General features: G+C 35.8%; 1 protein-coding gene and 1 pseudogene across 1 annotated transcript; both read left to right on the top strand.

Moving 5' to 3' along the window:
• The first annotated feature begins 572 nt into the window (after positions 1–572).
• Positions 573–4,256, top strand: LOC120150853 (annotated as a pseudogene).
• An 11,012-nt stretch (positions 4,257–15,268) lies between these two features.
• On the top strand, positions 15,269–15,792 carry LOC120150892 (phospholipase A-2-activating protein-like). The gene is made up of 2 exons (XM_039163495.1): positions 15,269–15,337; positions 15,451–15,792. The coding sequence occupies exons 1-2, from the start codon at positions 15,269–15,271 to the stop codon at positions 15,790–15,792; spliced, it is 411 nt and encodes a 136-aa protein (XP_039019426.1).
• Positions 15,793–16,423: the final 631 nt, after the last annotated feature.

Genomic DNA, 16,423 nt, shown 5'->3' with positions numbered 1-16,423 from the left:
TAAAATAAAATGTTGGACTAAAATGTTCTAAAAAAAAATAAGAATTAAACTAACTATTTAATAATACGTCAAACGCTTTTTTCCCAAATTAAAATGTTGTTTCTTTTCGTATTTTGTCTGACCACGTACTTTTTGTATCAGGTAACGACAACGAAAACGGCCTTGGCTTCGTTCTCGGCCTGATGTTGCTAGAAAAACAATGTTTCTTGTCGTCGACCAGATGCCGCTAGAAAAACAACATTGTTTCTTCTGCTTCTTTTACTCATTTTGAGATTGAAATCATTGATGGATACTATTCTTTGGTTACACCTTTATAATTCGAGATTTAATTTAGTTGGTTCATGCATTTACTTTTTAAAAAAAATATTTATTTAAATTTATTTATTCGAATCTTAATGAATAACTCATTTTACTTAAACCGAACAATCTATACAATCACACTTTTTATTTTAACTTTCAAATTTTAATCAAATTTCTTTTACATATTTAATTTTTTGGATATAAATGATAAAACTAGAATATTATAAAGTTAATTGTAATTTAGATAAAATCTCGGGTAATATTTGTAATTTTACCAAAAGGTTTATAGAAAGCCAAAATCCCCGAATCAGAAAACTCGGGACACAGTTGAATAATTTGGTTAGTTATTCTTGAACCTTCCACTTCACTGCACAGTTCTCATCACACGGAAATTCCCTAAAAAAACAATGGGGAAATTGTGGGTAATTTTCGTTGCTTCGATTTCGATCCTTCTTCCATTTCTCTGCAATGCCTTCTTTCCCGAATCACCGACAGATCGCCGAGTCCTTGTTCTCCTCGACGATTTCGCCATCAAGTCGTCTCATTCCATCTACTTCAATTCCCTCAAATCACGCGGCTTCGGCCTCAAACTCGCCGACGATCCGAAGATCGCCTTGCAACGCTACGGCCAGTATCTTTACGATGCCTTGATACTCTTCTGCCCCTCTGTCGAACGTCAGTCATTTCACATTTTTCTTCCATTTAATGTTTTCGAATTAATTTTTTTAATGTGTTGTCGTTGAATTAGGAAAATATTTTTTGGTTAGGATTTGGATGATCTATTGATCTTGCTTCCATTATCGAGTTTGTTGATTCTGGTCATGATTTAATTATTGCGGCGGATTCCAATGCTTCTGATTTGATTCTGGAAGTTGGTATTGAATGTGGAGTGATGAGGTCCGATATACTTGTATTTTATCATTTGGTTCTTCGTCCTTTGTTATTGCTTGGCTTGATTGTTCATTTAAGCTGTTGTTTGCTGCTTTGTAGGATCCTTCGGCTATGCTGTATCGAAACCGAAGGAGATCATACGTTGATTGCCAGTGATGATTTTATTATGTCTGATGTGATCTTAAGAAGCAAGAAAATTGTAGTAAGTGTACATGTTGGTTTCTGGATACTTTTATTTCCAAGTATTGATATTGTTTTGTTCCAAGCATTTATCTGCAAACTTGGTTTGTTCTGATCATGACAAAACATTATATACTAGTGCACCTTCCTTAAGATGTTTTTAGGTTGGTATACTGAATTTAGGTTCTGGGGCCTTGCCAATGTAGAATCAAAATTTATTAAGCATTAACTTAGATTTAGTTTAAGTTATGAAGAAGAAATGGAGTGTTGAAAGTTTTCAACTAAATGATTTCTTTGTAAAGAAAATGGAGGTAAAAAAGGAATTTAATTACTTTTGATAATATTAAGAGGTTGTTTTCAATTAAGAGGAGTGAAGATTTTTTATGCTTCAAGTTTAATTTTGATAGATATTAGCTGGGAAAGTTTTTTTCCCCGAAAGTGCACGGTTTATATTAAAAAACAAGTCATTAAATACTTAGTGGGGAAAAGTTTTACAATTAAAGTTATTTTTTTAACTTGTGTGGGGCAAAGGTACTATTTTTATTTGTTATACAGTAATTTCAATAATATTTCAAAAGTTCATCGCAGAATAATGACTTTCAATTATTCTTAATATAGCCATGAATTTTGAGCTTACATGAATTCTGATATATTTTGAAGCCCATTTCATGTTATGCAGTTCTTGATTACAGTGATGATAGTTATCGTTTCTCATTAGTTTTCATTAAACTTGCCACAGGCTCCTATACATTTCCGAGGCATCGGCCATTCACTGAATCCTGCCAATAACTTGGTATGCCACATCTGATTTGAAGGAATTAAACAAGTAAAATTTATCAATGACCACAGCCATCCTTTTTTCCTTAACACATACTATTTTTTAGGTGTTAAAAGTGCTCTCAGCTTCTCCATCTGCCTATTCTGCTAATCCCAAGTCCAATCTGTCAATCCTCCATCATTGACTGGTTCTGCTATCTCCTTCGTTTCAATTGTCCCGGTAGATCAATATAAACTGCTCATATATGTTTTGTGTCTGAAAGTTTCCTTTCCATATAGTTTTGTACAATACAAATGGATGAAGCGTATGTTGTGACTCAAATATATCAAGCAGTTCAAATAAGCTGAAGAACCTTTTTTTTAATTTTCCTCTTTAGGCCGGGAATAATGCACGGATTCTGATTACTGGCTCACTAAGTTTGTTCAGCAATAGGTATGTAGTATAATAGCTTTTTACTGGTACCTCTATTGATGATTTTTTATTTTATTTTGAATTTAATGACATGTCATGTTTCTTGTGAACCATTTAAATGTTTTCAGATTTTTCAGATCCGGTATGCAGAAGGCCGGGAGCCAACCAAGTCAGTGAACACTAACTCTCTAAACTACCTTTTAAACAAATTAGCAGTATCTATTCTGACTAAACAAAAGGAAAGAAACAAACAATCTTTTAGGTTTCCACCCAATCATATGAAGTCCGTATTAAGCTTCATTTTTATGAATCTTCTTAATTCTTATTCAGATGCATTTCCAAATTTGAGATCAACGTTTTATGTCTTAAATTTGACGCAATTAAAACTTGATATATTCGAAGTTTCTGATTGCAGATATGAGAAATCAGGCAATGAGCAATTTTGACTGAAATTAGCAAATGGGTTTTCCATGAAAGAGGTCACCTTTAGGTAGACGTGTTGATCAAAATTTTCTTAAATATTTGATTCTTTTATTAAGGCATCATTATGAGTCAGCTGCTTGGTTTTTCTTATTACAGTTTTTGTATTCAACATAGACTTTTAACTTGTTTTTTTTATCTTTAGACTGTAAATGTGAAGCACCACAGAGTTGGAGAAATTGATGAACCTGCTATATATAGGATTAATGATGAATTGGTAATTCTTCTACCTTGCCTATTTTGATGTAGTGCGGAGTAGTATTTAAGAATTTAACTGAAAAGAAATGGGTACATTTCTTGAAGGAATACTCAGTTGAGATCTATGAGTGGTCTGGAACAAGCTGGGAGCCATATGATGCAAATGATGTCCAAGTTCAGTTTTACATGATGAGCCCTTATGTTTTGAAAACCATGTCACATGACAAAAAGGTATGTGTCAATTGCCTCTTGAGCTCATATGGTTTGTGATATCAGTCTGTTCTCGTTATGAAGTCATCCATTAAAAGTACCGGTCCATTTTTGTCCTGCAGGGGCTATATTCCACATCATTTAAGGTTCCCGATGTTTATTGTGTTTTCCAATTCAAGGTTGAGTACCAAAAGCTTGGGTATACAAGTTTATCCCTTTCAAAGCAGGTAACTAATTTTATTATTCACGATTCCGGATACAAATTTCTTTCTTGTGACCTCATTCTCTTGCTAGTGCTTTGGGTCTTTCGCATTTCATGGTATATATCTTGAATTTGTTCCCTAAATTGTTAACATATTGAAATTGGATTGCAGATCCCTGTCAGGCCATAGATACAATGAATATGAAAGATTCATTCCTGCTGCATACCCCTATTATGGAGCTGCATTTTCTATGGTACCGCTATTTTCACTCTCTCAACATAGTTAGCTTTATAGCTTATTAGTAGACCCATCAATTTGACCTGAACGTCAAAATCCAATACGATTTTTAATTGGATGTATCAATTGGGCGACGTCGTAACTTTTTTCCTTTTTTTTTATTTATATTAATTTTTGTGTGTAGATGGCTGGATTATTCATCTTCTCACTTGTCCATCTCTACAGCAAGTAGACCCTCGTAGCATCTCTAGCATGCTGGCCGTGGACCGTCGGATTTGAATTTTTTGAATGAACAACGTTGCATAGAAAGTTTAGGGTTTTTCAATTTGGAGTTATGTTTTTGATTGGTTAGAGAGAGAAAAAATGCCTTCCGATTAATTTTCACCCATCATAATATTATAGAATTATTATTATTTTTCATTTTACATTTTTAGAGAAATTTCCCTTTTTAAATGTAGACACTCATTTCCGTTATATCTTTTTATTATTTTTTTATTTTATATTTTCGAAAACATTTTGAAAATATATATATAGTTTTTGAAACATTTTGAAAACATTGATATTATATAATTGTTTAAAACGTTTTTACAAAAAATATATAGTTTTCAAAACATTTTTGAAATATATATATTATATAGTTTTTTTTAAAACATTTTGAAATAAATATATAATATAGTTTTCAAAACATTTTTGAAAATATATATATTATAATATTTTTTTTAAAACATTTTGAAAATAAAATATAATATAGTTTTTTTTTAAACATTTTGAAAATTATAATATATAGTTTTGAAAACATTTTGAAAATTATAATAATAGTTTGAAAACATTTTTGAAATATTTATATATATAAGACATTTTGAAAAGTTATAATTATATGTTTTGAAAATTTTATATAGATTATTATTTTATTATTATTATTATTATTATTATATATTATTATTTCTATTTATTATTTATTTTTCTTTTCTCTCCATGGTCCACGTTTTGGTCCAGCAAAAGTCAGTCAGGTTTGGGCCTGACCTAGCCCGTCTAGGTTTAGGGTTTGGGAACCCTAAAGTGATATCAAGTTAACATTCAGGCGCCGCATGGAGAACAAGTCACGCGTCAGTCAAACGCCGAAACGGCCGGCCGATTATCCCGGGACTGACCCATCCCGGGTTGGTCGATATCACGAACGGCATGCACGGAATAGTGGAACCATCAGCACTCATTTCGGGAGTCAAGCGACAACACCGGGGCTATAAAACCCCCGGTGAGGCCAACAAGAGAGGGAGGATGGAGAACAGTACACAAAAAGACCCAAACCAAAACCACATTGAATATCACAGAACCGAGAGAACATCGGCCACGGGGAACCAAGAACCCATAACATCACAAAGACCATCAACACAAAAAACCACCAAATACCACAACCGAGAACCCACAAATACATTAAACAAATCGACCAACAACAAAGGTCGAACACAACCAAACACAAAACCGAAGTACCAACCAAAGGCCTCGGAGAAGCTATCGGAAAACCAGAAGGCGTCGGTTTTAAGGTAAAAGACCCGAACTTAAGGCGTAGATCTATGCCGTTTGGGGTCCCTTCAGGGAAACGGCTTTGGATCGGGTTTAGAGTGACAAGGCGAGTGTTTCGGGCTAAGTATTTCTTTTTGGCCACCGCCGGTGGTGCCGGCACGGTGGTTGAAGCGGCGGAAGGTCATCGGGCAGGGGCCGGACAACCCCAGGCGAGAGAACCTCAGAGAGATTTTTCTCTCAAATTCTGAGAGTGGAGTGAAATGGTGATAATGAATGAGAGATATCTGTTTTTGGGTATTTATAGACCAGGGACTACCGTGTAATTACAGGATAGTTAAATCCTTTCCGTGACCCCTGCGAGTTTGAGTCGCAATTCATTTCAGTCACATTCAATTTGGCCGCTGGATTTTTAATTGTTTTCGATTTGGTCCTCATTTATATTTTACATTTCTTGCAATTTGATCCCTGAATTCTTATTTTATTCATTATTATTATCATGCTTTTTAATTATTATTAGTATTTTTTCTTTTCTCATATTGTTTTCATTTTTACTTTTAAAATAATTTTTATATTTAATACTTCTTTATTATTTACTTATTTATTTAATTAATTTTAATTTTACTTCTTTGGTATATTATTTCTCTTCTTTGGTATATTATTATTTTCTTTCCTTTGGTTTATTTTTTAGCACTATTTTTTTATCTTTCATTTTTATTTATTTATTCTTTCTATCTAACATCTTTGTCATTTTCAGTAAATCTCAATTAATCAGAGTAAGCGATTCGAGTCGGATTTCTAAATTTCAATTTAAATTTTAAATTTTCGCAACTAAGACAATCGATAAATTAATTGGTACCGAAAGGGCGGTTCAAGGGTGCTAACCCTTCCTTGACCGTATCGACTCCCGAACCCGACACGTTTCTGGTACAACGCAGATCAGGTAAGATGGGTCCGACCCACCTAAATTCATTTAAAATGTCGGTGGCGACTCTAACCCAATCCATCCACGTCGAAGCCAATTCCGGGTCCAACCGAAAGACGGTTGCGACAGCTTGGTGACTCTGCTGGGGACAGGTAAGTGAGTCAGGCCAGAATTAATTTCCGTTGTCTTTTTATGCGAAAATTATAAATTTAAATTTAATTTATCTATTCGATTCCAATTATTTACCTTTGATTATTTTGTTTCAAATAATAGTTGTACTGATTTTTTTAATGATTTCAGATTTTTTTCAAAATTGTCATCTCTAAGCTCTAAACCCGAGCTCCGAATCCTTTTAAGTGGGGGTGAAAGCGACGCATTCGTGTGAATTTATTCACGCATATGCCTAGCAAGTAGCATTCGGGATTCATATACCTTATCTTCGTGTGAATTTATTCACCGTGCGGGCATAAGGGAATGTGTCCCCTCGAGTTAACTTAGTCCACACAAGCCTGTGATGGGTTTAGGACTAAGGGTCTGGTAAGCCCAAGGGGGCACCGCAAGGAGAACTCGAGTACCGTTTTTAGAACCTAAATCGGGAGAGTACAGGGAAGTAGAGCCCACCCCAAAACCTTTCCAAACCCTAGGATGCTTTGTTTCCTGCTTTTTTCTGTTCAAAGCATGCGAACTAGACAAATATGCGGTTAGGATTTGTTTAAATTAGCATGCGAAATAGAAATCAGTCCGGGTAGGAATTAAAGCATGAGTGTAGATATCATGTGGGGTAGGATTTTTCATTTTTTTTATTGTTTTGATTTACCTCACTAACCCTTTTTTATTCTATTTTATTTTGTGTTCATCGTTTGCATCATTTAAAATGATGTTGATCCACCAAAACTGTGTTTGTTAAACATGAATAATCTGCATTAATGGACGAATGGGTTATATACAAAGAGATAAAACAAAAAAACTCAGAAGTCCAACCGTGGTCAAAGAATACTCAAAGGCAAAGTTACAGGGGCAATACGAGGAAAAGGTCACTGACCCGGTCGATCCTTTCGAAAACTACAAGAACAAGATGGTAAACACTAGCTGAGCTGGATGCCATTACTGACGAATTCAAGAGGCAAGCTTCGATAATTTCTCTCGATGGAAGGCCAACGACACTTTCGTTAGAAACAAGCTCGTAGAAAGTGAAAGTCGAAGATGCAGTCCTTCGAGATCTCTTTTTTTTTTGGGGCAAGCATCTCATTGTTTGCACATTTTAGCCAAGGAGCTGGAATGGTGCGACAGGATATTCAACTAGTGAAAAAGACGAATTAACTTGTCAGAAGCTGTACAAGATTTGTACCATCAAAAAGAGTTTTTTTGTCTCTTCAGACGTAACACTTTTGTCACCAATAGGTTATTCAGAATAACAGGCACATTTTTTGGATCAATGCCTCGGACATTTCATGCATCACATATTTAGACATTTTGCATTTCTTATTTTCTTTGCATTTTGTTATTTTCTTTGCATTCACATTAACTAATATATACATGTCTCATCAAAAGGATAAATACTGGATACCACCTCAAGTATTGGACACACCCCATCACATAACACTCGTTTGAAAAAGAAGAGGATGAAGCCAGAATTACACAAATCGAGGAGAATATGTTTAAAACTACAGAAGGAGTTAGAGGACAAGATAAACCAAACAATCGAATACTCTAGAAACAATCACAAAGAACCAAGAGTCCTGGTTGATCAGATCGTTGCAAGTTAATTGGCTACAACAGACCAGTGTGCCTGGGGCAGGTTCATCGGAAGGGGTAATTATACAACCTACCCCACAAGTGGTTATCTCACCTGAAATCTTACCAGAACTTCGAGGGGACTCATCTGCTGCAAAAGCAAGCCCTCGTCCTCTGTATTTAACCCTAAGAACAATCCGGGTTATATCATGTACCGGATTTGGACGAAGAGGAAAAAGCGAGGAAGATGGAGGAAAAAATCAAACAATGGAGGACCAAATGAATATAGTCAAAGGAGACCGTGACTACCATGAAATCGATGCAACGGAACTTAGTCTAGTCCCGGACCTGGTTCTTCCCCCGAAATTTAAGTCCCCGGAGTTCGAGAAGTTTGACGGGAATAGTTGCCCATCCGCTCACATCACCATCTGCCGAAAGATGACAGATATGAGGAAACGACCAACTCCTGATCCACTTTCAGGATAGTCTGTCGGGCTCAGCCATTCGGTGGTACAACCAGCTAAGCGATCAAATATCAAGACTGGAAGACATGGCCAAGTCATTTCTGGAACAATACAACATAATAATGACATAAGGCCAGATCGAGTTATGCTACAAAACATGGAAAAGAAGCATAACGAGAGTTCAGGCAGTACGCACAGAAATGGAGGGACTTAGCTGTGCAAGTTCATCCACCGTTAGATGAAAAGGAAACCCGGAAACTTTTCGTGCAGACTCTGAAGGCTCCATACTTCGGGCATCTGGTGGCGATCATCAGGAAGCTTTTCAGACTTGGTTATGGCCGGAGAATGATTGAGTCGGCCATAAAGCAGGCAAGATTAAGGATGGGGAAGCCAGTAAGAAGCCTCCTATGAGGGAGAGGGATGGAGAGGTTAACAACATCAACACTCCAGCAAAGGTGTTACAATCTCCAGCCCAAAATCAACTGCAGCTGTACGTTAGGTACTTCTAAACAAGATTCCAGGAGGAAAGGGAACATTTCGACCCAATTCCCATGACCTACAAAGAGCTTTACCAGCACTTCTTGACACCCATGTGGTGTCACAATATCCAGTAGAACCCATGAAGCCCCATACCCCAAGTGGTATGATGAGAATGCATATTGTGAATATCACGGCGGAGTCCCAGGGCACAATTGAGAACTGTTACGCATTCAAGAGGTCGTACAAAAGATGCGTAACCAGAACTGGATCGACTTCAACAACTTGGGGGCATCCAAGTGAGGAATATCATTTCATCATTTGAGGCATTCTGTTTGACTTTGTTTTTCTTCCATTTTTTCTCAGTTTTGTAAGACATTTTTATGTTACTTTAAAGCAATGGATCATATTTGCAAATTTGCAATCTTTGCATATCATTTGAATTAAGAAACTCTGTAAACGGTTCAAAGTTACGATCTTTGACAAGTACATGATTTAAAACAAGGACTTTGACCTTATCCAAATATACCTCAACACCATACCCTGCTCTTGTAATTAACCAATATACCCTTTCCTTTCATAAGGTGCGGACAACACGGGGCATCATTTCATATGACAATTACTATGTTTTTTATTTAAGACGTTCAATGACGATGATGATCTTTACAAATGAAGGAGTCGAGTAGGTGAATCCAGTTTAGGTCAGTTGCTTGAAAATTGAACTCTAAGATGAGATTCCTTGACTTTCAAAAAATACCTAGGCTATAACAGGTTTCTTGACAATCTTAGGAAATTAAATCCGTAAAAACTGAGCTATCCGCTAAGGCAATTGGTTATAGAGGAAGCCCAGGCCTTATGAGTAGATTACGGTCAAACATGACATTGTCGACACTTGGCAATTCGGTGTTTGCTCCACTGCTTCAGGCTGAAGACTTGTGATGAGATGAACCCTTCAGTTAATTGATAACTGTGATTATAATTAAGCTGTCCCTCTAAAGCAATTGGTTAAACACCCCGGCTTTATGGATTCAGCTAGTAGATAACGCCAATTAAATCAATTATCTAGACAAGAAATTTCGTAAATGGACTAAGGGAGTTAAGGAACACCTTTAGTTGATACACACAGCACTCAAGAATTTCATTTTTAGATCGATATTTTTGCACTGCCTTTGTTGGAAGAGCCTACAAAGCTGAACAAATGAAAGATTTCAGAGGACTGAGATAAAAGGTCTAGTAATTGATCATGCTAGTTGCGTCATTTTGTCTGCACCCAATTAAGTGCCAAAGCATGGCGATATTTAAAAAATGACATTTTTTACCAAAAAAAAACTTAGAAAGGAGGCCAACCTAAGCACTTGTCCCTTTGAACATTTGTCAAGATTGTAACTCTGAAAGCATTAAAAAGCTTGATTCCTTTGATATTTTTGAACTCACATTTACAATTTGATTCAATTGCGAACAATACTTTACAACATTTTTATCATTTCTCTCTCCTGAATCAGGAAAAGAAAAAAACATTTTCAACAGAACAATCAGATATGAAATGTCTGTAAAGCCCAAGCTCGAGAAGCAAATGGGGCACGATCGATTCCATGGATCAGATTGGCAGGCGAAGCACGAGACTCCGTCAAAAATAAATCATAATTCATTCAGATTGCATGCATCTTAGACATACTTAGGTGCATCACATTCATCATTTTAGCATACATAATTTTGCAGCTTTCAGAGTCAAGCTTCGACTTCAGGATGAAGGTTACTCGACTTGTAAGCACCTTTAAAGAACGATGGTGTAACTCAGCAGCAAGAAGCTACACCTCAATCGACTTTAATCTCAAACCAATTTCAGATGGGTTCGAGAACCAGTTCAGATCAAATCTAGTTCGGTTCAAACCCCCAGGAGCAACATGTTTTCAGTTAACACTTTAAGCCAGATTTCAATTCCACGACGGAAGATATCCGGCTGTCAGAATTTATCAGTAGGTTTTCCCAGACCAGCTTAGGGGAACCACCGGAAGAATCATGACCGTTTTCGACCCATAAAGGGAAGCCATTTTAAACAAACTATTTGCAGCTTAGCTCAAGGCCAGAAGGCTATGCCCACCAAGACCTTCGAGTTCGACTACGCTCAGCTCCAAGGCACATCATTTGCAGTATAGCTTAATTTAGAAGAGCTATCTGCCAAGACCCTTAAGTTCGATTACACTCAGCTTCAAGGGCATAACATTTACAGCATAACTCAAGGCTGAAGGGTTATCTGTTAGCAAAGACCTTTGAGTCGACTACGCTCAGCTCCAAGGCACATCATTTGCAGAATAGCTTAAGTCGAGAAGGGCTATCTGCCAAAGACCCTCGAGTTCGACTACGTTCAGCTTCGAAGGTACATCATTTGCAGTATAACTTAAGTCAAGAAGGGTTATCTGCTAACAAAGACTTTGAGTTCGACTACGCTCAGCTCCAAGGCACTCATTTGCAGCATAACTTAAGTCGAGAAGGGTTATCTGCCACTAAAGACCCTTAAGTTCGATTACACTCAGCTTCAAGGGCATATCATTTACAGCATAACTCAAGGCTAGAAGGTTATCTGTCACCAAAGACCTTCGAGTTCGACTACGCTCAGCTCCAAGGCATCATTTGCGGCACAGCTTAAGTCTAGAAGGGTTGTCTGCCAACAAAACCTTCGAGTTTGATTACACTCAGCTTCGGGGCACATCATTTACAGCATAACTCAAGGCTAGAAGGGTTATCTGTGACCAAAGACCTTTGAGTTCGACTACGCTCAGCTCCAAGGCACATCATATGCAGCATAGCTTAAGTCGAGAAGGCTATCTGCCAAGCCCGAGTTTGATTACACTCAACTTCGAGTCATATCATTTACAACATAACTCATGGCGAGAAAGGTTTTTGTCAATAAAATTGTCGAGTTCGACTCTATTCAGCTCGACGATACCTCAATCACACTACTGTTCGGCTGCAATCAAGGTTTTCAAGTCGAGAAGAAGACCTGGGTTAACCGTGCCTTAGTGACAAGAAACTGCTTTCCGACAGCATAACTTAAATCGAGAAAAGCTATCTGTCACGAAACCTTTCGAGTTCGATGTCATTCAGCTCAAAGGTCTATCACCATATGTGGAGTCAAAGAACTACTTTCTAGTCGAATTTTTAAACTAAAGTCTTTAAATCGAGAAGAAGACCGAAGTTAATTGCAATTTGGCAACGAAAGCCACATTCCAATTTCAAATTCCGAACTACGACTTTTCATTTCGAGACGGACTCGACTTCGCTACGAATGAGCCATTCATAACCCATTCGATAGGTTTTCGTTCCACGAATTCATTTTACGAAAAAGGACAAAGAGGGCACTGTAGACACTCATTTCCGTTTATATCTTTTTATTTTTTATTATATATTTTCGAAAACATTTGAAAATATATAATATAGTTTTGAAACATTTTGAAAACATTTATATATATATAATTTGTTTAAAACGTTTTTTACAAAAATATAATATATAGTTTTCAAAACCTTTTGAATATATATATTATAGTTTTTTTAAAACATTTTGAAAAAATATATAATATATAGTTTTCAAAACATTTTGAAAACATATATATATATAGTTTTTTTAAACATTTTGAAAATAAATATATAATATATAGTTTTTTTAAACATTTTGAAAATTAAATATAGTTTTGAAACATTTGAAAATTATATATATAGTTTTGAAAACATTTTTGAAAATATTTATATTATAATACATTTGAAAAGTTATATTATATGTTTTTGAAAATTTTATATATATTATTATTATTATTATTATATTATTATTATTATTATTCCTATTTATTTATTTATTTTTTCTTTCTCTCCATGGTCCATCGTTTTGGTCCAACAAAAGTCCAGTCAGGTTGGGCCTGACCAGCCCGTCTAGGTTTAGGGTTTGGAAACCCTAAAGTGATATCAAGTTAACAATTCAGGCGCCGCATGGAGAACAAGTCACGCGTCAGTCAAACGCCGAAACGGCCGGCCGATTATCCCGGGACTGACCCATCCCGGGTTGGTCGAATCACGAACGGCATGCACAGGAATAGTGGAACCATCACAGCACTCATTTCGGGAGTCAAGCGACCAACACCGGGCTATAAAAGCCCCCGGTGAGGCCAACAAGAGGGAGGATGGAGAACAGTACAAACAAGACCCAAACCAAAACCACATTGAATATCACAGAACCGAGAGAACATCGGCCACGGGAACCAAGAACCCATAACATCACAAAGACCATCAACACAAAAAACCACCAAATACCAACAACCGAGAACCCACAAATACATTAAACAAATCGACACACAAAGGTCGAACACAACCAATACACAAAACCGAAGTACCAACCAAAGGCCTCGAGAAGCTATCGGAAAACCAGAAGGCGTCGGTTTTAAGGTAAAAGACCGAACTTAAGGCGTAGATCTACGCCGTTTGGGGTCCCTTCAGGGGAAACGGGCTTTGGATCGGGGTTTAGAGTGACAAGGCGAGTGTTTCGGGCTAAGTGGTTTCTTTTGGCCACCGCCGTGGTGCCGGCACGGTGGTTGAAGCGGCGGAAGGGTCATCGGGCAGGGGCCGGACAACCCCAGGCGAGAGAACCTCAGAGAGATTTTTTCTCTCAAATTCTGAGAGTTGGAATCCTTTCCGTGACCCCTGCGAGTTTGAGTCGCAATTCATTTCACACCACATTCAATTTGGCCGCTGGTTTTTAATTGTTTCGATTTGGTCCTCATTTATATTTTACATTTCTTGCAATTTGATCCTGAATTCTTATTTATTCATTATTATTATCATGCTTTTTAATTATTATTAGTATTTTTTCTTTTCTCATATTGTTTTCATTTTTACTTTTAAAATAATTTTTTATATTTAATACTTCTTTATTATTTACTTATTATTTAATTAATTTTAATTTTACTTCTTTGGTATATTATTATTTCTCTTCTTTGGTATATTATTATTTTCCTTTGGTTTATTTTTTAGCACTATTTTTTATCTTTTCATTTTTATTTATTTATTCTTTCTATCTAACATCTTTTGTCCTTTTCAGTAAAATCTCAATTAATCAGAGGTAAGCGATTCGAGTCGGATTTCTAAATTTCAATTTAAATTTTAAATTTTCGCAACTAAGACAATCGATAAATTAATTGGTACCGAAAGGGCGGTTCAAGGGTGCTAACCCTTCCTTGACCGTAATCGACTCCCGAACCCGACACGTTTCTGGTACAACGCAGATCAGGTAAGATGGTGTCCGACCCACCTAAATTCATTTTAAAATGGTCGGTGGCGACTCTAACCCAATCCATCCACGTCGAAGCCCAATTCCGGGTCCAACCGAAAGACGGTTGCGACATTAAATTAATTGATAATATCATTAAATAAATAGGAAGAAATATGAATGCAACAAAAAGCATCAAACATGATGAAAATGTAAGCAATTATTATTAATTCATAGATAAAAGGAGTTACTATTTATTGAATGTAACATATGGGTAATTCATACCATAGATCACTTATTTTAACATCCATTTTCAACTAAGAAATTACTTATATTAGACTTGAGTGACTAATAAATTCAATCATTTATGTTAACTTCGAGAACTATTTTTTTTATTGTAGAAATGATTAACAAAACAAATGACCTAATTAAGTGATAATTATCCAACGTGACCAAAGTGAAAACACCTTAAAAGTATAGAGACTACCAGCGTAGTTTACCCTTAAAAATACAAAAAAATGTAAACTACGTTTTTATTCCGATTTGGTCATCCAATTATTTTTCATTTCAAAATCATACCTATCGTTACATTTTTATTTTATTTTGGTCACCAACCGTTAAAAAATTAACAGTGATACTAACGTGTCATCATATAGTAATGCCACATCATCATTGAAAAAATTAAAAAATGTCATGTCAACAATTATATTAATTTTTTTAATGATGAGTGACCAAAATGTAATGTTAAGTACAATTTTAAAAAATTAATCGTATGTGACCAAACGGAATAAAAGTGATAGTTTGGATACTAAACTTGTAGTTTACCTAAAATAATTGTTGTCCATGAACTGCTATTTGACCATTTCGATATGTCGATCTATTAAAATCAAATAACGGAGAATTTATAAAAACTTGGCAAACAAGCGAAAACTTTTGACAAGTGTTTTCTTAAGATCACTTGAGTTTTGAATCTACTTAGAAATTTTCACTCACTAAAACCTCACGATGAGTTCCATGGAAATCGAGTTCCACCAATATCAACTCCGCTGCCAATTACGAGGCCACGAAGACGACGTAAGATCTCTATATTTCCCTTCTCAATTATATATTCGCCATTTTTTTTAAAAATTTCGATCAGTTAGTTTTTTGAAAAAATAAGTTGCTGAATTCTTATTATTTATATTTAGGTTCGTGGAATATGTGTTTGTGGAAGTGAAGGTATCGCCACTTCTTCAAGAGACAGAACGGTTAGGTTCTGGTCGCTTGATTCGTCAGATAAGCGTAAATATGTTTCGTCTAAGATTCTTTTAGGGCATTCAAGTTTCGTTGGTCCATTGGCTTGGATTTCTCCGGATGAGGAGTTCCCGGAAGGTGGAATTGTGTCCGTTGGAATGGATACTATGGTTTTTGTTTGGGACTTGAGGACTGGAGAGAAAGTGGAGGCATTGAAGGGTCACCGATTGCAAGTTACTGGTGTTGTATTGGATGATGGGCGTCGTAACCGTTTTTCGGCGGGGATAATCGTTTAATTGGTTTAAAAACAAGTTACGACTTTTTATTTTGGAAAATAGGTGATTTTGGAGTAATTTAAAATAAATTGAAAAGAATCGCCATCAACCTTTGGGTTAGGTAGGTCGAATACCTAAAAACGTCTTTTAAAAACAATTTTAAGAAAAATCATTTTTAAGACAAAAGTTGGTCTGCGTTTACCAAAGATTCGTTTAAAACGGGTTCGAGAGTCGGTTATGCGTGGGGAAGGATTAACACCCCCACAGCGCCCAAAATTGGTACTGTTTCGCTTACACGTTGTCGTAATGGTAGAAATTATGAATTCAAATATCAAGTTAAAATATGATCCGTTTATTGAAATTTAATTAATTTACTTCAGATTAATAACTTAAAGAAATAAATAAAAAAATAAGTAATTAAACTTATAAGAACCAAAATAATTAGAACAAAAACTTAAAGGGTTAATAAACCAAAATAAAAAAATTACTAACATTAAATAACACATGTACTAAAGTGAAAATAATCCAAAAATGAAATTTAGAACTAAAGTGCAACAAATCAAAAACTTGAAGGCTAAATCACAATTAAACCAAATTAAAACAAGGACTAAAACGATATATTTACAAACATCATAGCCAAATTCGAATAATA

The sequence above is a fragment of the Hibiscus syriacus genome, unplaced genomic scaffold (assembly GCF_006381635.1).
Source record: "Hibiscus syriacus cultivar Baekdansim isolate YM2019G1 unplaced genomic scaffold, ASM638163v2 tig00111027_pilon, whole genome shotgun sequence".
Taxonomy (NCBI): domain Eukaryota; kingdom Viridiplantae; phylum Streptophyta; class Magnoliopsida; order Malvales; family Malvaceae; genus Hibiscus; species Hibiscus syriacus.
The sequence above is the reverse complement of the archived record's forward strand: the minus strand, read 5'-3'. Positions and strand labels throughout refer to the sequence as shown.

What these genes read in the sequence shown, in the direction of transcription:
- LOC120150892 (XM_039163495.1), top strand. Translation starts at nt 15,269, where the DNA reads ATGAGTTCCATGGAAATCGAGTTCCACCAATATCAACTCCGCTGCCAA. An exon ending in TACGAGGCCACGAAGACGAC is followed by an intron (nt 15,338 to 15,450) that starts GTAAGATCTCTA and finishes ATTTATATTTAG; the next exon opens with GTTCGTGGAATATGTGTTTG.